Source organism: Lampetra fluviatilis, chromosome 37 (genome assembly GCF_964198595.1).
Source record: "Lampetra fluviatilis chromosome 37, kcLamFluv1.1, whole genome shotgun sequence".
Taxonomy (NCBI): Eukaryota; Metazoa; Chordata; class Hyperoartia; order Petromyzontiformes; family Petromyzontidae; genus Lampetra; species Lampetra fluviatilis.
Window position 1 is genome coordinate 8,087,066 of NC_136311.1, and position 22,315 is coordinate 8,109,380.

Below are 22,315 nucleotides of genomic sequence, written 5' to 3' on the forward strand. Positions count from 1 at the left end.
CCTTACAATTCTGTCCAAAACATCTTTCCCTGTGTTGTCTTCTCTGTGTATGTATCTCTGCTTGTTGTAATTTTTCTTCGTTTTCGTTTACCGTGGTTGGTGTCTCCGTTTCCCCATTGTTTCCCACGATTTGTTGCCTGCATTGGACCTTCTCTCCGCCCCTTCCCTTCCCCCACCTCTACAGCCTATATAAGTCCCTATACGTTATTTCTCCGGGCGTCTTTCTGTGTGTGCCTCTCCATGTGTGTGTGTCTCTTGGTGTGGTGTTGCTCTGGTTGTCCCTCTGTGCTGCCCAAAACATATTTCCCTCTGTCTTCTCCGTGTATGTATCTCTGCTACCTCGTGTCTGTTCACGAGTCCTTGTCCTCTGTTTACGTTGGTATGTTCAGTACAGAAGATGAACACAAAATTTTGCAGTCTTTTGTAATAAGTGGTCAACCAGGTTAGTGTCTAACTGTGTTGTTGGCCGACTGGTTTGCATCGCATTGTGTTTCTAAGGTTTGTTGAGTTCTCGTCTCCCATCTTCTTGCTGTATTTGCCTCCGTGCAGTTTGCCATTCTCTGTCTGCTCTGTGTGTAATGTCCCTCTGTGTGTTCCCTCGCTCTGTGTTTTGCCCCATTTTCACCTGATGATGAGCGCTTGTGTTGCGTTCGCAACGTCGTGATTTGTTTAAATTTTATTTGTAATTTATTTAAATTGTATTTTATTTCTACATACGTGACTTTACCGAACGAACCAACGAGTATAATACTATTGGTATTTGGAACGGAACTTTCCCGAGGGGATGTCCACCAGCGAGATGGAGCGACGGCATTCAGTTAAAGTGAAAGTTCTTACATGGGTTATTACCTCTGCAGGATTGAGAGGCGGCGGCTGCTTTGCAAGGCCTTCGTCTGAAACAAACTAAACTCGTACGATTTTTATTTTACCCGTTAAGGCCCACTGAGCTATATGGCTCTTTTTCAGAAGCGACCTGGGCCACATGATAGCTCAACGAAGTGACTTGTCGTGTGGAAATTTATTGCAGCCAAATACTCTAAACGTGTGATGTTGATTCTAAATGTGGGAGGGAAAACCTGGAGGACTCAGAGAAAAATCCACACGGCCACGGGGAGGGCACGCAAACTCCAAATATGCATTTGTCAAGGTCGAGATCGAACCCACAACTTTCTGTTAACACGTCGACACCGTGAAGAAACCGCATCTGATGATGATGATTATTACTCTTATTCACATTCATTCTTTACTAATTGAAAACCTGACCCGATCATGGGCTCCCCTTCGGTTGGCTCGGCCTCAAAAGATCAAGTGAGCAAGTTTGAAGCTTTGCCGTGTAAACTCTCGCCCTGCTCCCGCCCACCCCCGTGTCCCCCTTGCGCGCCAGGACTGCACCATCTGCATGGAGCGCCTCGCCGTGCCCTCGGGCTACGAGGGCATGACGGGCTGTACGGGCGTGCGGGCCGACGGACTGGGCCAGCTGGGCCGCTGTGGCCACGCGTTCCACCTCCTCTGCCTCGTCGCCATGTACAGCAACGGCAACAAGGTGCGGGCGACACATCCTCGTCTGCTGTCCCGACGGAGGGGGGCGGCGGCAGGATGATTTTGTAATGAGCGTGGGGCGGTGTCATGTGATGATGTGATGTTTGTCGTGTGAGCTTGTTGTTGGCAATGTCCGGGAAACAAACTCAGTCTGCCCGGGTGAAAGACGGGAAGGACGACGGCAGATTTTATTTGAAAGGACGCTCGCGATCTGACGGGGTGGGGGGGCACGGACGTGGGAGCCCGTGAAAGTATGGAAACGGTGGTGACCTGAGTTCGACTCTCGGTCACGTCCCAACAGCAGTGGCAAGTGATGCCTGAATCGTTTCAAGGTGTCCTCTATGTCGGCCTCGGCTTCAAGCGAGTGCCTGGTGGGACGTTTAAACAATTTGCCGGGGAGACAAAGCGGTCGGGCATTGCGCCGGCCTCGCTAGGTGCTTACTCAACAGCACTTGGGCCAAATAGTCTGCGTAGGCCTACATGGGAGATCTTTTACCTTTGTTAATTCCTCTCCAGGATGGGAGTCTGCAGTGCCCGACGTGCAAGACGATCTACGGGGAGAAGACGGGAACTCAGCCGCCCGGCAAGATGGAGTTCCACGTCATTCCGTTCTCACTGCCCGGCCAGCCCGACTGCCACGCCATCCGCATCATTTACGACATCCCGTCCGGCACCCAGGTGCTCGCAAGTCCCCCTTCTGGCCTGTGCCCCCCCCCCCTCCTTTGATGGAAGATGCACTGCAGCAGCGTTACAAGATGCACTCTAGTCAAGTTACATTAATCTGTTGGTAGACCGTCATGAAATTTTTCAAATGCAATATTTGTTGGTTAGGAACAACGTCATACGAGCTTGAAACCTCTGATCACTGGTAGTTTTTGGGCCAACGTATTTTTCCAACGCAATGCGGCAGTTGAATTATACTTCCATGAATATCTTTTTTCAAACGAGTTAGGCAAGATATTGCGTACGCATTGGACAATACATCTACTCAGCAGTGCGGCAGCTGCCGGGTAGCTGTCGGTGCAAAAATGCGTTTGCTTGGGTGTGATAAATTTGGCCGGTTTTCAAGAGTGCAAGTCCCCCCCCACCCCGCCCAAAAGCAATGCAACTTTGTACTAAAAACTTTACGCAGAGGGTGGTATTAACCTCCCCGCACCATCCTTGACGTTTTGTTTTTTTGTGACATTGCTCTACCTTGCACCCCCTCCCCTACCCTGTACCCCCTTACGTATGCTGCGTGCCAACAGGGGCCAGAGCATCCAAACCCGGGCAAGAAATTCACGGCCCGCGGCTTCCCCCGCCACTGCTACCTGCCGGACAGCGAGGAGGGACGCAAGGTAAAGGGGGGGGGGGGGGTGGCTGCTGCTGCGATCGCCCACAAATCTGCCAATGGACTGCGGTGCGGCCGTTCGTACCGCTGGGTCGACAGCGCGAAGCCGGGGGCAATTAAGGAAATGAGCAGCGTCGTTTCGAAGGCCCTGGCACCACGATAGCATCCGCCGCAGAGAGAGGAGAGGCTGGGTCGTGAGAGTTCTCGAGGAAGTTATCGATTCGATGGGAAGTATAAGAGTGAAAGTAAACACGTTATCAATTGTTACAAATATTGAGTAGTATATTTAATTCCATTCAATTTCGTTACCCAGGTCTTCTCTTACCGTTTGCATGGTTAAAATATTGGCGATCCGGTGCGGCTGCTGCTACTGCTAACGCCGCCGCCCCCCCCCCTCCCCCAGGTGCTGAAGCTGCTGATCGTGGCGTGGGAGCGGCGGCTCATCTTCACGGTGGGCACGTCAAGCACCACGGGCGAGGCGGACACCGTCGTGTGGAACGAGATCCACCACAAGACGGAGTTCGGCTCCAACGTGACGGGCCACGGATTCCCCGACCCCAACTACCTGCAGAATGTGCAGGCCGAGCTGGCCGCACAGGGCGTCACAGAGGCCTTGCTGCTCGACTAGCGTGCGTCCGGGCCCCGCCCTCCCGCCCCCCCTCCCGCCCCCCTCCTGCCCCCCTCCCCCCCTCCCGCCCTCCTGCCACGTTCGCTTCCAACTCGGGCCAGTGGCAGCGGCCAATTGACCGAGAGTCGATGGTCGAGACCACAGGGGGGAGTGAAGCTTTGCCCGCGTCCGTGGCCACCCCTCCCCCCCGGGGTTTGATCTCACGTTCCTCCCGTGCCGACTCTCTGTCGTCTTTACTTTCTTCCGAGTCATCGCTCGCCTTTTGCCGTAACCTCTCGAGGACCTGGCACTTATTAATCGATCAGTCATTAAGATCGTCCTTACCTTACAGCCTTGTACATGCGCTTCGCTGTTAAAATCGTACCTCCCCGCTGTGAACCCCACGTTCGACAACTGCGTTTGTGTGCAAGCGAAATCCGGAAGCCCCGGTGACTTTGCTTTTTGTTTGTGCTCTAAGGCTGCGATGGCGCAGACAGCGGTGGCTGCTGCTGCTTTGCACTGAAGCTTTCGGGGTGGGTGGGGGGGTGCGTGCGTGCATTGCATGATCACATCAGCAGAGAAGATTTGGTTTGGAGGGAGATGGCGAAGGGGGGGGGGGCCCTTTTGTGTTTCAGGGCGGCGGCAAGCACTGTGTGAAATGGCCCGTGGTGGACAGGAGGGGGTGTGCGCTTGCGCGTGTTGCAGAGAAGGTTTCTACGCAAGCGCGATGGCACTGGGAACGAGGTGGTGCGGATCTGTCGAGCTGTCACACGCCACGCCATCGCACTGCAAGATGGTGGCGCGATGTGGTGTAATCATATCTGCTGTGTTTACATCTTCCGATGCCTCGCAATCCCCGCGCACGGCCGCAGGAGCAAAAGTAAACCTGGGTCTCGTTGCGATGAGGTCTTATGTCAGAAGTACGTCTCGTACCTCTGAGTTACTAGCAATGTTTTCTTTGTTGAGAAATGAATAGTTTAAAAGATTTGAGGAAGAGGTTAAGAAATACAATACCTTATGACGTATATGAGTATCCCTGACTGGGAAATATATTGTTCATCTTTGCAGATGGCGCACTGTGTACTATAAAGCGGAAAGTCCTTTGGCTGCAAGGGGCGTAACCTCATGCGAGCAAAGCGGCAGGGGCGTACAGAATTCTTCCCGCTCACAAGACGAGTCTCGTTTTTTTTTTAACTCGTCCGCCTGCCCTTCGCAGCAAACGCAGAATGTTCAGGCGGTCTCGTGTAATTCTTTTTGGTGTTGTACATTAATAATATTTTTGGTTTCGCTTTAATTTGCCGCTTTGTGTGCATGAAGCGCAATTCGCTGGCCTATTGAGGGCCACGTATGTTTTTTCTTGTTGTGGTGGACAACAAAGCCGGTGACGGTTGTGCGTCCTTATCCGTGTTTGGTGTTTGTGTTAACCTCAGTGCTCAGTTTGAACTATCTCCCAGCCTTAACGATAAATGTTGAAATCGCGTATAGTGTATTGTGCATAGTTATTCGTTGTCTGCCTGGCGACAGATTGTGACCACTCATCTGCCCTGGGACTTGTCATCACTTGTGTGTGTGTGTGTACAGCTGCGGCGTCACTCTCTGCATTTGCATATTATCCCAGAGCCAATTTTCCCCCGGCACGCCTTTTACAATTTGAGTGCGATGCGCCGTTAGCCCAAGATTGAAAGGTCAGGCATGTGCACAAGGCCCCACCTTCGTTCCAAAATGCATGATAGGGTGCCACTCAGAATTAATGTTTGTTATTTCCGTGGTCACGCTTCCTGGTTTTATTCGCTTGCCTGTTAAACCGAAGCGCTGCGAGTCTGAAGACAATCCCTTTGTATTTACTGGTTGCTCGACGGATTTGAATCGAGCATTCGCATCGTACATAGCCAGCCGTGCTAATCGGAGGTGCGTAGTAAGAGGAAACTATGCAGATCAAAGTGAATCCGGAGGAACCTTTAAATATTAACAGGTTAGAATGGCATTCAGCAGTAGACTTTTAACACCAAAGGTAACAAATGGAGAGGGTGTGATCGCAGAAAATGTAGACTTAACTTTTCCGTATGCATATTGAGTGGCACCCTAATGCATGGCTTCTAAAGAACGTGTCTTTGAGATGCGCGCCCTATACACCGACAGCAGGGTTAATGCAAGACGGACGGCTCGTCGCCTCTCCTCTGCGGAGGCGTCGGGGCGAGCTTGCGAGTCAGGGAAGGTGATGGCAATGGAGGCCGTGCTCCGTCAGCACTTGGGTGACGCTCGTAGGCGTCGGCGCGTGGGGAGGGAGGGCTGTCGACGGCGCTTTATTGACGGAGCCGCTCCACCTGTGGGACCACATGGATGGATTGGAGTGGAGATGTACATCTGACGAGATGCGACGTAAAAGACCGAGATTGACGCCGTCGCCGCGGTTGATTGTCCTCTAAGTGAAGCGCACTTGTGGTGGTTGGTGGTGGTTGTTGGTGGTGTTGACGGCCGTGATGTTTTCTGCGCTCGTGGTTACAACGACGCAGGAAAATTATCAGTTGTCACAATTTCGTGATAATGAGTTTGTGCTTCGAATCGTAATAATACAACTAAAATAAAAAGTTAGAAGATAATTGTAAAAAAAAAAAATTTGATATAGCAATAATACTAATAACGAGAACAAATTATATCGTAATACTAATGATTAACGTGTCTGTTGCGGCGGAGGAGAAAGATGACCAACATCTGCAGTGTGTCTGGGGCTGTGTGCGCACGGCCCGCTTGGCAGTAAACGTCCCTGCTGAATGTGAGATCACGGAAATCGCTCGCTCGCTCACGTGACTTTTTGAAAAAGTTAAGCACGAAACTCCCTTAGATTTCACCTGCACCGTCCGACGAACGCTACGCACAGATGTGCCATTGCATTGTTTAATGGACATGAATGTGACTTTTAACAGCACAATGTCGTGCGTGCGGTTAGAGGTGGCTCTTGTGTTTCTCTCCATTGGTCGCCCGCATTAACGACTTTCTTCCTGTAACCTTCCGACCGATGGAGGACTTGTTCCGCAGAGGAATGAACAGACTATTACTTTAAGCGGGATATGTTGAGCCTTAAAGGCAGCACAGTGGAGGAGGTTCATTTTTTTTATAATGTTTTTTCGCAAGATTGTACGAAAATGTTGAACGGGGGGGGGGGGGGGCGGGCACGTGGTAAAAATTACCCAGCAAACGCGGTACGCGATTTGTTGAGAGGCCTTGTGTTGCTGACTGGAGGTTTGCTCAGTGATTTCCTGAGAGCATGTTTCAGTTGCGTCTTTGTTGTTTCGCTTTGTTTTCCAATGGTTATCGGGAGTGCGAGAATGCCACTTTTGTGTGGAGGGGTGGCCGTGTGGCTCGAGGTGTCGTAGCAATTGAGCCCGGCACTGTTTTGTCTTCAGCCTGGTCAACCAATAATTGCACAAAAAAAGCCTCGATGTTTTTTTTGTAATAAAAAAAAGTTCCCATTCGATGCCATGCGGGGTGACCGCTTTGCAGGACGTACGAGAATGCTCCACTTAGTGCCGGATAAGACAACTCGGGTGACTTTAAAAGTTGACGCGTTTCCTCTTCCCCCCCCCCCGCTGCGCATCTAAACCGAGCCAAGGTAGCGCCGCGTGTATCAGGACAAGGCAGGTTGTTTTTCCACTGTAAAAAGCCGAGCCGCGCTGTTGACGTCACGATGAATGAGTCGTGCCGCGTGCGAAAGACGCGGTAACGTGTCCTTGGTGTATGTCGTTAGCCTTGCCCCCCCCCCCATCCCCACCGCTGGGCCCAGAGCCAGATTAAGATGTCTTGTAAGGCCGGAATTTCACAGTTTGGTACCAGCTGAGCTCGGCAAATATTCAGCGTAAAGCCATCCCCGTACTGCATGCGGGACCCCGCGTTGGCACAGCTCGGATGTGCCAGTGGAAAACGAACGAAGGGTGGGGGGGGTAATTGACGTCATCTTTCAGGGTTCTTACCTGAGGCTGCTAAGATTTCTCGCTTGCGAGCGATGTAACATTTACTGATGGAAAAAATGTGTTCATCTCATGGCGTGACGCCGATGTAAATTGGTTTGAAGAACACGTGGCTTCTGTGCCAGAGCAAATCCCGCGTGTCCGTCTCGGTCAGCTGGTAAACAATAACCTTCCTTCGCTGGTCGTGCGGTGAAACAATCGCCCTTCTGGAATTAATATTTTGTACATTTTCCTGTTGGTACTGCTATTTTGTTCCGTTGTGATTACATGCATTGTCGGACACTTTTTTTGTTTGTATTAATGTTGGTTTGCAGATTAACACGCCTAACTTATAAACATTTACCATGTAGTTGAAATGACAAAATGAGAGACAATAAAGGACACGGGGATGTTTATGTATACGTTGTTCTGAGACTACTGCGTGTAAATTATTTCTCGTGTCCCCCACCTCTGGAACAGTGCCCAGTACGAACACTTCCCAGTCTTCATGCCCACTGGCCACAGCCGAGATTGTTTTTATTTTTCGTATATATGTCCGGCTTATTAACACATTCCTGCGGAGGGAGCTGGTAGGAACGTTGGGTTGCTCGGTCAATGGCCAGGGTCAACGGCGGCGTGGTGTATTCCGCAAATATGCCCGACTGAGGGCGGGCACAAGCCGGCGTGAGTAGGTTAAACGTTGAGTTTTATAAGGGCACCACGGGGTGACCAGCCACTCCCCACCCCCCACCCAGCCCCTCCCTGCACGACGGACGGACAATAATCCTCTGTGGGCTGGTGTAACCAGGAGGTTCCTACCAGTAATAGTCAGGCGTAGATGGATGTAATGCAGAAGAGGGCGTCTTTGGGAAACTGGGTTTTAACTCGTGACTGAGGACTTGCGAGGGATGATGGCCGAGTGACTCACGTGGGTGCGTCGTGGCCAAGGGGGTCTGCAACCTTTCGATGAAGAAGAGCCACCGGGGTTTTTGGTCTTTGACCAAAATAGTTCGAGAGCCGGCATCACAAGCAAGAGCCACTTGTACACAAACACAGCCAGGAGGCTTACAGCAGATGGCACACATTCTGACTTAACATAGGTGACGGAATAAACGTCGTCTTTAGGTGTTCCCCCCCACCCACTTAGTTATTATTTAACAATAGTTTGTTGTACATTTTATCGTCACCAAGACATTCCATAGTGACCCATTTCCTGCCATATTTAACAAATCATCTTTACGTAAAATCTTGTTTTAAGGTTTACGTTTCTTTTTTTTAAACGGCTGCCCACTAGGGGGCAGCCTAGTAGCCGCATGTTGCGGACCCATGATAATATAATGGATCATTGCAAATGTTGATATATTGCTCGCAAATTGTATTGTACGCAATTGGGAACAGCCACATAGCAGCATTGCCCCCAAACTGGAAGACTAAATTCGCACTTGCAGGCTCGAGTGTGTGTGTGCAGCATTGGGGGGTGGTTGCTGCTTTAACATTCAGTGGTGATGGTGTCCCGAGTACCGAGTTGCTGGATTGCGACTCTTGGGCTGCAAGCCACTGGCCTGCAGGGTTGGGTTCTCAAATGTTGCTCCCGATGACTTGACAAACGAAACAAAGAAAAAAGCGATCGATTTTAGCTTTCACTTGAACTGGTTCTAATCCGTAAACCTTTGTTTGTGTGCAACGAACACTACTTTACAGGGCTTGACAGGGCACCATTACCACCCCCGTGGAGTTTCAGTGAAGTGACATCGGAAGTGGTTGTTTGGTCGCGTTCCAGGAGCCCGTCTGAAAAGGTTCGCCGTTCAATTGCTCGCTCCGAGCGGCGACTTCTTAAACTTGATGTCGTGACGTCGACGGTGTAGTTCGAGGATGCACGAGTTGAAAATAACGTCGGAGCACAATAATAGGGGAAACGAAAGTGAAAATACCTGTCCCTAGGTAAAAAAAACGAGGTTAGATGAGGCTAGAGGGGGGGCCCTCTTGGTCCAAAGGGTGAGGTCTCAGGATGAACTGAATGGTTTCCAGCTCTCTGAGGTACGCGTGCACTCGATCGGAGAGGACCGGTTCCTATCACCAGGGCTTCGTGTCAGCCGAGTTGGCGATGCGGGGATTTTTATTCACCCGGCGACACGCCACGTTCAGTGTGCGTCTCGAATTTGGCCGTGGCTGCTGTGTCGCGTGCACGCTGCAGCCTGCTCGTGACCCAGACTCGATATTCGGTGAGATTTCATATCCTTCTTGGGGGGCGAATGCGCAATTGTTATTGAGCTCGGGGTTTCATTCGGTGGCCTTCAACACGCTTAATTCTAGATTTGAAGCTTTCGTGACTGCAAGGATTCATACTCTTAGGTTTTCTCGGTAAAGTCACGTAGGTAAAAAATAAATAAAAAATGTATTAAAATTAATAATATTATACTTTCATTAATTTAATTTTTTTAATTTAATTTTTTACTTACGTGACTTTACCGAAAAAAACCTAAGAGTATTCAACACGCTTCCCAATTGCTCGGAGAATCCCATGGAGGTGTAAGGGAAAAGCGTACGCTTGATTGGGTTCCACCGCGTGACCAGTTACGCTGGTGGCAGTTTTGCCTCGTACAGTAAAACAAAAATTGCAACGTGTACTTCGCTCCGACGTTTGCCAAACTCCAGACACCGACTGGAGAAACGTTGCCATGTGCCGCGGGAAAGTTGACGGGGGCGGCAAACATCGCGTGGGGCTAGACGAGTTGGGGAGGGTGGGCAGCGCGTTGTGACGGCCCCGCTTCCAGCAACATGTTTGCACTTCATTGTGGGCAGACGCGTTTCGGAGAATCGTCGGTAAGCAAATCGTTGGAGGGGGGGGGGGACAAGCTTTATTCTGGCAAAGGCACCGCGTGGTGCGACAGAATTTCTGCAGATCAGTACTTTTATAAAATAGCAGTGGTAGCAATGTCAGCGCCTTCCTCTAAATAAATTACAACACTCGTGTTTTTGAATGAAGAAGATCAATACGCGTGCTTCCTCTCAGCAGCTGCGGTTATTTAAGCTCATCACCTCTGTGTGTGGGGGGGGTGTGCGTGGGAGCGGTGGTGCAGTGATTAGCGCTCTACTTTATGAGCCCAGCAACCCAGTGATGGATGTATAAATGTTCGTGGGTTGTTTTCGACTGGGATTCCTCATGTGGCCGCTGGGTCATAGGCAATGAAGTCAAGGAATGTGTTCGGCTAGTGGGTCATTAGGTTCCCCGCCCACGATGTGTTCTCGCTCACACTCGCTCCACATAGCTTTGTTCAATGAGTGGACCACCACGTGACTATCTCGAGGTCACACGTACGGGATTTCTCTGGGGCGAGCTTGCAGCAAAGGGAAGCTGTCGGCAAGCGAAAGGCGATTTGTGCAGCAGAAGCGGTTAAAATCCGGGTGACCCAGCAACTGGGCTCCAGGTTTAAAGGGCTAGCGGGCTTCTACGCGACCGGCTGACTCGGCTGAGTGGCTATGAGGCTATCGGGCTACCAGGTGGTCACGCTACTGGGCTACCAGTCGACTGGGGTGCCAGGCTACCTTGCTATCAGGCTACTGGGCAATTGGGCTGTCAAGATAACGGGGGTACCAGGCGACTGAGGTGCCAGGCTGTCGGGCCGTGAGGCTACTGGGGTACCAGGGTCACAGGCTACCCAGCTGCTGGGTAATCGGGCTGTCGGGTCGTCAGGCTCCCGTGCTTTTCGACTTCCAGGCTACGCGGCAGCGGGATCCACGATTCGTCCCACCAAAGGCAGGGCGCCCGTGGCGTCGTGTCGCACGATGAAGATGAAGGGGCGGTCCACGGAGAACTCCATGCGGTGGACGTGCCCGTCCTCGGCGCGGCCCCGGGCCGCCGCGTCGAGGGCCCCGCCGCCGCCACCGCCGCCGCCGCCGCCCTCCTCGGCCAGCTCCAGCAGCGCCGCGTGGCGCACGGCCGACACGGCGAGGCCGACGCGCGCCTCCGACATCGCGGAGAGGTCCGCGTCGCTCGAGAAGAGCGACTCGAGCTCTGTGGGTGATAGGGGAGGCGCGACGCGGCCGTGGTGAACGTGGCGAGGATGCGTTAAGGGGGCAGAGCCACAGCCCAGCGATTGTTCGCTGGCGCCACTGACGGGCGGACGTCAGAGGTCGCAAACGGGTTTTGATTCCTTACCCGTACCCGGCCGCACCAGGGTCGCAAACGGGTACCTGTACCCGTACCCGGCCGGGTACGGGTATCGGGTACCTGATTGCGACCTCTGGGATGAAGCCATGTTGCAGGCGCGGGTGGCTTGATTCTAGGAACTTGAATTGTGAGAAGAGACAAGACGTTGGGAAATGAGTGACAAACGGTGACTCACCAGTGACTCACGGCCTACCCGTACCCGGCCGCACCAGGGTCGCAAACGGGTACCCGTACCCGGCCGGGTACGGGTAGCCGGGTATCGGGTAGGGTACGGGTATCGGGTACCCGGTTACGACCTCTAGCGGACGGGCCTCGGCTTGGGCGAGCTCTGGAAGAGAGCCCCTCCCGGGAGGTCATTTGTTGGCCAACTCTCTCGCGCTGGCTAAGACGGCTTGGGGAGAGGGGGGGGGGAGAAAAACAAAAGTTGGCTGTGGAAACACCGCCACTCGAATGAACTCAGGTTTTTTTTCTCTCTAGAGCGCTTTGCGTGAAGCTGGAGTTTCGGAGAAAGGCTGTTAAAACAAGGTGAGTTTTTTTTACGACGAGATTTTACTAAAGTGCAACAGACTCGAGATTCCCGAATGGACCGGGCACGACTGAATCTCGAGCGAGCACCCCGGGGCGGGGCGCAGTAGAAACATCGCCACTGCGAGGACACAGAGCGGTGGGCGCGGTGCTGGCCACCCACCCCCTCGTCACTCGTCGTCCGCTAACAGCACTTGCCCCAACGGGCTGCTAACGCTATACGGGGGATATTTGTCTTTTGTGTGTGTGGGGGGGGAGGTGAACGGTAGTGTAGCGGTTAGCGCGCTGCGCTACGAACCCGGCCACCCGAGTTGACGGCCAATTCCAGCGACGATTATCTGAATCGGTCCTGGGCCTCCCCTAGATCGACTCAGCCTCAAATGAGTACCTGGTGCGGTGTGGTAAACATCGCCACTCGGGAGACAAATTCGGCCGGGCGTGGTGCTGCTGGCCACCCACCCCCTCGTGTGCCGTGCCGGCTTTCATAGGTGCTCGCTAACAGCACTTGCCCCACTACGGGGGTGGGGGTCTCTGTGTGTGCGTGTCGTACTGAGCTGCTTGACGGCTCCTGCCAGGTCCCCCGCGTCGCGCAGCGCGAGCCGCGGCACGGAGAGCCGCGCCCGCACCGAGTGCAGCGCGCGCACGATGTCGGCCACGAACTCGGACGTGAGGCTCTCCTCCACCACCGTCAGGTTGCCCGTCACCTCGACGGGCACGAACAGCAGCAGGCTGCAGCCGCCCTGCAGCGGCAGCTGGGCCACCTGTCACGGTCAGGGGTCAGAGTCGAGGTCAGGATCTGGAAGCAGGGCAGGGGGGAGCAGGGCAGGGGGGGAAGTAGTGGGGGGAGCAGGACAGGGGGGGGGCAGGGCAGGGGGGGGAGCAGGATAGGGGGGGGGAGCAGGACAGGGGGGGGGGGCAGGGCAGGGGGGGGGGCAGGCGGGGGGGAAGTAGTGGGGGGAGCAGAACGGGGGGGGGCAGGTCAGGGGGGGTGAGCAGGACAGGGGGGGGGGCAGGGCAGGGGGGGGGGAGCAGGACGGGGGGGGGCAGGGCAGGGGGGGGAGCAGGACAGGGGGGGGCAGGGCAGGGGGGGGGGGAGCAGGACAGGGGGGGGCAGGGCAGGGGGGGGGGAGCAGGGGGGGGAGCAGGACAGGGGGGGGGGGGCAGGGCAGGGGGGGGGAGCAGGACAGGGGGGGGCGGGGGGGGGAAGCAGGGGGGGGAGCAGGACAGGGGGGGCAGCAGGGCAGGGGGGGGGCAGGGGGGGGTGCAGGACAGGGGGGGGGGCAGGCGGGGGGGGAGTTGCCGACGGCGTTACCTGGCAACCGAGCTCGGTGTCGAGGCCGTAGCGGATGGGCACGTCGTCACGGTGCATCGTGGCCACGCGGAGCGCCACGGGGCCCCGCTGCTTCCCGCCGCCCGCGTGGAAGACGCCCTGCGCCGTCTCCTCCGGCGGGAACTGCAGCGCCCACTTGGCTGTGGTTGGTGGTGGTGGTGACAGCAGCAGAGCGAGAGAGAAGTCACGGGTCATCGTGGTCATGCAACATCAATACCGTCGGTAGCTTATTGATGTTGAACAGAGGAGAACATGCGTCGATCGTTGTTTTGTATAATCATTGTCGATTATAGGGCCCTGTTTATTGAGCTTCACTTTTCGGCATTGCCCTCTTGCGACGATGGTTAAAGTAACGGTCCAACTCAGCGGCTTCAGTTTCGTCTGCTTTGACGTGCGGCTACAGCTTTGGCGAAAGTGTCTCCCCGTTTATCGCGGGACAAGGAATTTGGCCCACGATTCGCCTTGCTCTGACCGCGGCCCTCCACCAATGGCGCAGCTGTCGAGTGTTCACGCGGCGCGACTCCAACGAGGGGCATTGGCGGGCCGGAGGGGCCCAGGGCTCTGGGCTACGAAAAGCAAGCGACATTGAGCAGAGGGGAGGGCATTGTAACCCTTGCACCCAGGGCCCATCCATACCAGCCGCGCTACGCCACGGCCTTGAGACGGCGGTGGCATTTTGAGACGCCGCAGCGATGAACGGGGTCTTGAAATTGTAGAGGATGTTTCGGCAAATCCTCACACGCAAATACGCCCCCTTCAAATAGGTGTTATGATTACACTGTATTAATATATTTGGGCGCTGTGGTGGCGAGATATTAACTACCTCGCCTGGTATACAGGAGGTAGTGGGTTCGATCCCGACACTGACGCCTGCTGCTGTATATTTGGAGTTTAAATGTCTCTGTCCCCGTGGTCACGTGGATTTATCTCCGGGTCCTCCGGTTTTTCCTTCCGCATTTAGAATGAACGTCGTGCGTTTAGAGTATTTGGCTGCTATACCTTGCCACGTGATTATGATAAGCCACTTCGTTGAACCATTATTTGTGATAACCAGGTCGCAACTGAAAAAAAGAGTCTATATAGCTCAGTGGGCCTTACCTAGTAAAATAAAAATAATATCGTAACAAGTATAACCCGTAAAAACAAAGTTTTTCACTATAAATCCTTTATATGCGTGGCGGCTAGAGTCCTCTCGTCCTCTGGCTTGATATGGCTGCCACCTATGGGTCAGATGATTGCATTGCACCATTAAGCAATTGGTATTAAAATATAATATTTTTGTCCTAAAAAGTGTAAAATTTTGGAAAAAAATTTCTCACGAACATTAATTGTCACGCACAACGAGTCTGTGTGCAAAATGTCAACTCGATTGGATCACGGGAAGTGGGTTAAAAAACGACTGAAAGATTTGCACGGTCCTAAGCAAGCAAGCAAGTGAACTTAATATAAAGGATTTAAAAATAGTAAATAATTGTTTTTCGAGCTGCTGGCCATGGTGCTGCAGTGTCGAGTCGGACCCTTGACGTGCATCGCGGACACGAGCAGCAGCGAGAGGTCGGCGGGCAGAGCCGGCACGGCGTCGCGCAGCACGCCGCTAGTCCGCTGGGAGAGCCAGCCGTTGATGTCCTGCAGGTCCCGGCCCGTGGAGCCGCTCAGCACTTTGGGCTCCGTGCCGTAGAACTTGAGAACGTCGGCGACGTACGCCTCCTTCGGGGGAAGCCCTGTGCGCGGTGGCGGAGGAGGACGAGGAGGAGGAGTGAGCGAGGAAGAAGGGGGAGGAGGTGCAGGCGACTTCAGCATGAGTCCAGCGCGCGCGCACACGCGTGGGTTTGCACGGACACCCATTTCACTCGAAGCGTTCCGAATGCAAGGTAAATTATGTTGGTGGTGATGCTGCTGCTGCTGCAATGGCCAGTGCTGCATAAGCACAATTAACAACAAACGCTCAACACACGCGCTAATAACAGTGGCCTTAAAATGGAAGTATTTAAATATAATAGACGACGTTTTGAGCGAACCACTGTGCCACTGCTACCCATCCACCGTTCTACGCACAAACGCATGCGCGCATACATAGCGCAGTGCGCTAACTACCGCACCGCCGCTTCCCCCACTGTTCTCCACACACACACGTGCACACCTGGCGCAGTGCGCTAACCACTGCACCGCCGCTCCTCGCCCACACTTCTGCACACACACATGCACGCGTAACGCAGTGCGCTAACCACTGCACCACCGCTCCTCGCTCACGCTTCTGTACACACGGGCGCGCGCAAGTCATCGCGCACGCACCTCTCCGCAGGTAAACTCGCGCCGCGTGCTGCTGCTGCCCCTTCGCCTCGGAGCCGAGTGTCGCCAGGAGCTGCCGCTGCAGGTCGTGCACGTCCCCTTGCTGCACGGTGTCGTAGTTGAGCGCCTTGCTCAGCCGCTTCCACGAGCTCGAGCCCGGGGCCGCTCCTGCCGCACCGAGGGGTGGGGGGGTGGGGGGGCGGACGCAACCACAGCCGTGAGACGCGACCGGCACTCGCTCATGGACACACCGCCTCTACCCCCCCCCCCCCCAGTCCTCACCTACTCCCTGGCCACCCTTGAGCGCCGTCCCGGCCTGAACGAATCGACCCCCCACGGGGACGATGGGTTGAAGTCAGTCCCCCCCGAAACAGGAATTGAGCTAGCAACCTGCTGATTCCGAGCCATTTTGGGTAAACAAGCAAAATAAATGTATAAACAAAATAACCATTAACTTTGGAGTTCAAAAGGTCATCACGGCCAGTGCTGCTGATGCAACCACTTCCCCCGTCCTGCCAGGTCCTTAACTGTTGCACGGATGACATCTGACTCGAACATCCATCATTGCAGGCTGATCCACCATTGATTGTCTGAGTTTAATTATTTTCCTTCTTGGTCAATGCTTGGCTCACTCCGACGCCACACGAGCGTGATCGGGTACCGTGGAGCCAAGCTTTCGTGGATCAGTTAAAACTTCCAATCCGCTTGGGCTTTCTGTACAAATGTAGTATGTGGAACTTCGTTTGCACCGTACGTAGCCACCCGTGCTAATCGGAGGTGCGGGGGAAGGACAACAAACTAAAAACACAAAAGGCAGTTCTAAATAAATGAATTTGTCAATCCAGATTATTTAAATGTGGATAGCTTCAGTGGCTTTCTGATATCGGAAGGAAGCGCGTTCCAGACGGCCACAAAAGCGCATCTGAAGCGCCCAATGCAGTGACCGTCTTTGTTCGATGGCTGCGAGGATGAGCGGAGTTCGCGTGATGATGGTTTATGCTCCTTGACGAAATCAGCGAGGCATTGTGGTTCATTTGTGGCAAGCACTTTGTGTGTAACGAGTGCGACCTTTTTCGTTATTAGCCAGGATATGGCAGTACAGCAAGTGGGTTTATGGACCCGTTCGTGCGTACCTCTGAGTGCTGGCATCTCCCTCGTATGCGTGGGGGGTTTTCTCCAGGCACTTCAGTTTCCTCCCACACGAAGTTAAACGCTCCTTATTTAAACGCGAATTGGGGTGGCAGGACCCTCCTGTAAAAAAGAGTCTTGAGACTCTGCGAGGCTTTTCAGGAATAAAGGGCATTATCGTTATTATTTAGTAATTTTTTAAATCAAAATGAGTAATGATCTTCTTGGTTCTTTCGGTAAAGTCACGTAGAATGGAAATAATAAAATAATAAAAATGAAACATAATAAAATAATTCTCACGACGTTTCGGCCACAACGCAAGCAGCCGTCCTCAGGTGGAGAACAGGTCTGTCGAAAAGACAGAATTATTTTATTATGTTTTATTTTTATTATTTTATTATTTCCATTCTACGTGACTTTACCGAAAGAACCAAGAAGACGAATCCCTGCAGTCACGAAAGCTTGAAATCGAAATGAGTATTGAATTCACCAAACAATATTTCTATATATCCACGTGTATACGGAAGCGCAGAGGGCTCGCTCACCGGTGGCCGGTCACCTCCTGATCACTCTTCTACCGCTACTACCGTGGCCACTCGCGCGCGCGACCCCCAACACCGGCGTCTGACGACGCGCGCGCACGGCGGTAGGGGCCTCACCCAGCAGCAGCATAGACAGCGAGGTGGACAGCGCGATGGGCGACAGCAGGACGTTGCTGCGCTCGTCAGCCGCCGCCGCCGCTCGCCGGAAGACCTCGAGGCCGAAGTTGGCGTGGGCGCGCGCCAGCATCTTGTCGGGGAACGGAGTGAGGTCCTCCTCGGCGTCGCCGGCGCCGTCTTCGTTGGGAGCCGCCGCCGCCGCCGCCGCGGTCGCTGCAGGAGGAGGTGGAGGAGGCGGCTGGGTCACCCGCGGCTTGGCCGGCCTCTTGGGTGGACGCTTGGGTTTGGGGGGCGGCCGGGGTTTCCTCACCTTGCGAGGGAGAGGTTGAGCCGGGTGGGGGGCATGGCGTGGCAGAGGGGGGGGGGGGGGCACGGTCAGGACTCGCTCACCGGTGGTCAGTCGCCTGCTGATCACTCTTCTATCACGACGACCCCACGTGGCTGCTGTTTTCTCGTGGAAATTTCACCCGTTGGTTTCTTCGCTCGCGCGCTGCGGACTTGGCCTATCAGATTGACTGCTCCATCTCGTCCACACCGCGTTCTACTAACGCACGGGAGGCCGCACGCAAACACTGCTCTCCCCTTCTGCCTCTTCCGTCACACTGCTCGACTTTGGAATTGCCTCCCGTCGTCTATTTTCCACAAGTCCTCATCATTACGTCGTTCAATTCAAGAAACGCGTTACGCGTTTCTTACGACTTTGACGGTGCTGTTTGTTACTGGCCGCATAACCTTTTGGCCCTTTGGACCGGACTAATGCAGAAGGCTGCAGCTTAGAACCTCCGATTTTGAGGGTCCTCCAAAAGGATATCCAGGACTACTTAAAAAAAATATTGAAATGCGATACGGGAGGCACTATGATCAACTCTGTACCTACTCGTAGCTTCGCTCTCTATATTTGTGCCCAAATTGAATAACTTCTTCTTAAAGCAGCATTCTCATTAAGACTTTAACTTAAACCAGCGACTTGAAAAACCACCGTTGTAGAATTCAACTATAAGAACTACCCAATCACAATAAAAAACATTGTTTTATTGTAATAAAAAAAATAATTGTAATAAAAAAAATTGCCATTTTTTTTTATAAACACCGAGTCGAGACACACGTGGCCACGCGGTGACGCCGTGTCCCCACAGCGATGAAAGCGTCATTAGCCCCGCGCCTGGCCCTGCTTGGCCCCAAGCCAGTTTCCGATGTCTTGTGAGGCCTGAGTAGCACGGTGTGGTTCTGGCCCGGCACGGAAAATCCACCCGTAAAGTGAGGGCCCCACGCTGGCTTGGCTCGGATGTACCAGTGATAAAGAGTTGTGTGTGTGTGTGTGTCTTTAAGACTCTGTGTGCGTGTGTATGTAACTTAGTGAGTGTCTTTGAGGCTCTGTGTGTGTTTGTCTTTGTGGGGAGCGGTAGTGTGTCGGTTAGCGCGCTGCGCTACGAATCCAGCGACCCGAGTTCGATTCCCGCTCATGGCCAACACCAGTGACGATTACCTGAACTAATTCTGGGCCTCCCCTCGCTCGATTCACCCTCAATGAGTATGTGGTGCTGTGTGTGAACATCGCCAATGGGGATACAAAGGCGGCCGGGCGTGGTGCTGGTCACCCACCCCCCTCGTGTGCCATGCCGGCCTTCAAAGGATGCTCGCTAACAGCACTTGCCCCAACAGTATTTAAGGACTTACGGGGGATCTTTGTTGTGTGTGTGTGTAGATTAGTGTGTGTGTAGATTAGTGTGTGTGTGTGGCATTGAGATACGCACTCTCGGTGGGTCCTGGGCCGTGGCCAGATCCAGCAGCAGCGAGACAAAGAGGAGCAGCACCAGCAGCTTCCTCATCTTCACCTGCAAGAAGCCATCCTCGCCATCATCAGCATCAACATCGGCGTTCAATATTCGCCTCTCATCGTGAATTGTTTTAGGTATCCTGGAAATATATATATTTTTTTTACGACGCTAACCCACGCCCGCCTAATTGAAAACGTATTACAATCCGCTGCCGAACGGTTGCCACTGTGTCATCTCCCCACAGATGAACTGAATTCACTTTTCATTTCATTCATTAATCAGCAATCGCGTAGCTATCGAGTGTGCAGGCGGTGCAGCTGCACGGGGGTCTGTGGCTCGAAGGCGAACAGACGCCAGTCCGTGAATAGGGGGCAGGGGGCGTTGTGCCTTGCATCAGGACTCAAGCCAACCACGCTTAGCCACAGGTGACGCTGATCGTCGCAGAGATCGGAGCATACTCACACACGCAAAAAACACAAAGATCCCCCGTGTAGCCTTAATATACTGTTGGGGCAAGTGCTGTTCGCGAGCACATGTGAAGGCCGGCACGACACACGAGGGGGTCGGTGGCCAACACCACGCCCGGCCACCTTTGTCTCCCTAGTGGCGAAACTCACACATCGCATCGGGTACTCATTTGAGGCTGAGTCGACTTAGGGGAGGCCCAGGACCGATTCAGATAATCGTCACTGGGTGTTGGCCGTGAGCGGGGTATCGAACTCAGATCGCCAGGTTCGCAGCGCAGCGCGCTAACCGCTGCACTACCGCTCCCCACCAGGTCTGCACACACACAGGCACACACGTATCGGCGAGGTCTCCCAAGCAAGCGAGAATGGTGAAATTCCCCCCCTCCGGCTTTCAGTTTTGTGCTGTTTGTTAAACTTCAGTCCGCGGGTGAGCTCTGTTGTTCAGAGAAAACTCTTCCTGACCGCATTTCCTCATCCGCATCCCGACCACCAGCCCCTTAGACTTTCCCCACCCCCTCCTCCTAATGTAACGCAAGGATTGAGTCCTTGCTCAATCCACTGCTGGATGAATTGTCCTCCCCATACCGTTTCGGTCGTTCGGGCTATTTGACCATACTTCACCAGGATGGTCGGTGCGAGTTGGGGCAGGGGGGCAGCGGGGGGTGTAGTAGGACCGGTTCCGATTCATCACTCACCACTGATATCAGCCGCGGCCGGAGCTTTAAAGGCAGGTCGCTTGGTTCGTAGCGCAGTGAGCTAACCACTGCGCCACCGCTCCCCGCCTAAAAAACCCCAGCGTTAAACAAACGTCCCCCCGTGCCTGTCATTGACCTTTGGTAGGGGCTGCCCTGTCAGAGCCTATCTCAGATGGCCGATACGCGTATCTGCCAAGCTTATTCTGCAAATACCAACAACGTTTTTTTATTTTATTTTAAATCTCTGCTGATCTTGCTGCAAAAAAAGCAAACGTATTCATAATACGATACGTACACGCCATTCATTGTTACGATTATCGCGACGTGAATCCCCGCACATTTGTAACGATGTTTCACGTCGCAACGTCGTCGCATCGTGATGTTGCGTCGTTGTGCTTTGAGTTGCGAACGAGGGTGCACTTGAAAGTGATTCAAACTGCGGTTCGCTCAAACGTAAACCTGCCACGGGCCTTATAACCACTGCAATTGATGTCGTGTATGACGCACCAGAAAGTCATTCAATAATGAAATGAACTACTCAGGTGGTGAGCGTCATATCACCACCTTGTTGATTATTACTCCGGAAAACATTTGGCTTCAACTAGAATTATTTTGCATGGATAAGTAAGCTGTTGATTTATTTACAACTTTCATTTATTGAGGTTGTTGATTTCATATTTTGTGAGTAGAAATATAATATTTAAAAAAGCAATAAACAAGATAATAGGGTTTTTCCCCTTTTTTCTGGCAACAAAACAGGTGTTAAGATGTTAAAACACCAAACTGAAACCTTTTACAAGGAATTATGTCACTGCATTAACCACAAAAGCTAAGTATCGATAATCACGATACGATACTAAGATAAACAGACGGTAATCGTGGCTCTTATGCATCGTGAATCTTACACCGTACAAATACATCGTAGTCCAGTATCGCCATACTGCAGAAACCCTAGTCATGTTCCGGTGAAAAATCAGTGTTGCGTCGACTTTCCCCGTCACCGACAATGGGATACATTGCCAGAGCAAAAAAACACGTTTCAGACACTGACTCAGTGTGTCCGACTGACACAGTGTGTCCAATTAGATTCCCCAGGACATTGCCTTTAAATCGAGGACGATCCTGGGAAAAACCAGGACGGGTGGCAGTCGGAATGCAGAGGCCTTCATCCAGCAGTGGATTTTGACAAAGGACCGTACAGTTACTACATCACATAGCAACAATTTGGAAAGTCAAACGAAAGTAAATATGAATTGCCATACGGTACCTTGTCAGTGATTGCTCTCGGAGCCAGGAAGAAGAGAGGATCTGTGCAGACTCGCAGCAGAGGACTGTGTGTGTTTGTACGAAAGAGGGCCAACTGCGGAAAGCCGTTCATTTATTTATATTATCATTCTTTTTTCTCTCTCTCTCTCTGCTTGCACGGGGGAAGGGGGGATAAATATTTGTCTCGGACACGGCAAATATTTGCTCGAGAGAGAGAGAGAGAATCGCCACCCTGGCTCTTCCCTCGTCGGGGCCCCCGAGACTTCAAACCCGAACCCCTGTCAAAGTGGTTCCGATGGTGTGCGCACGAGGTCAATGCAAACCCAAGCGAAAGCTTCGGAGCCTCAGGGAGCTCAAGAAGTCGTGGATTAATGAGAGAAAAATTAATGGGTGTGCGTCAAATATCAGCTCAAATACTTAATTCTAGAGAGAAAAAAAAAACAAATCCAGTTGTGGGATTTTATGTGATGGCGTTTTTTGTTGCGTGCATTAAATTTATGGCTGGGCAGAGACCTTGAATTTGTTACAACCGAGAAGGAAATTCAATTATTGGCGGTGAAACCCAGAATCGACAAACCTGGCTTGCA

The 22,315-nt window shown here is 53.0% G+C and overlaps 2 protein-coding genes across 4 annotated transcripts in view; one reads left to right on the forward strand and one right to left on the reverse strand.

Annotated features, from left to right (window-relative positions):
- The window catches only part of LOC144945320 (E3 ubiquitin-protein ligase DTX1-like), a 30,515-nt gene extending 22,668 nt beyond the window's left edge, over window positions 1-7,847 (forward strand). For all 3 annotated transcript variants that reach the window (XM_078873750.1, XM_078873752.1, XM_078873751.1), the window contains exons 7-10: window positions 1,385-1,543; window positions 2,056-2,217; window positions 2,787-2,876; window positions 3,273-7,847. In XM_078873750.1, the coding sequence (XP_078729876.1) occupies window positions 1,385-1,543; window positions 2,056-2,217; window positions 2,787-2,876; window positions 3,273-3,497 (636 nt within the window). In that variant the 3' untranslated portion in view covers window positions 3,498-7,847. The remainder of the gene's footprint in view (window positions 1-1,384; window positions 1,544-2,055; window positions 2,218-2,786; window positions 2,877-3,272) is intronic.
- Window positions 7,848-10,475: 2,628 nt separating this feature from the next.
- On the reverse strand, window positions 10,476-21,800 carry SERPINF1 (serpin family F member 1). The gene is made up of 8 exons (XM_078873941.1): window positions 21,730-21,800; window positions 19,277-19,357; window positions 17,523-17,832; window positions 15,739-15,903; window positions 14,964-15,167; window positions 13,429-13,586; window positions 12,667-12,877; window positions 10,476-11,435 (listed from the first exon to the last, which is right to left on the reverse strand). The coding sequence occupies exons 2-8, from the start codon at window positions 19,349-19,351 to the stop codon at window positions 11,140-11,142; spliced, it is 1,419 nt and encodes a 472-aa protein (XP_078730067.1). The 5' UTR covers window positions 19,352-19,357; window positions 21,730-21,800; the 3' UTR covers window positions 10,476-11,139.
- Between the last annotated feature and the right edge of the window lie 515 nt (window positions 21,801-22,315).

Coding starts and splice junctions, on each gene's coding strand:
- SERPINF1 (XM_078873941.1), bottom strand. CDS start 19,351: ATGAGGAAGCTGCTGGTGCTGCTCCTCTTTGTCTCGCTGCTGCTGGAT. Junction 17,833..19,276: donor CGGCCCAGGACCCACCGAGA/GTGCGTATCTCA, acceptor CTCCCTCGCAAG/GTGAGGAAACCCCGGCCGCC. Junction 13,587..14,963: donor GTCCGCGATGCACGTCAAGG/GTCCGACTCGAC, acceptor CACCAACCACAG/CCAAGTGGGCGCTGCAGTTC.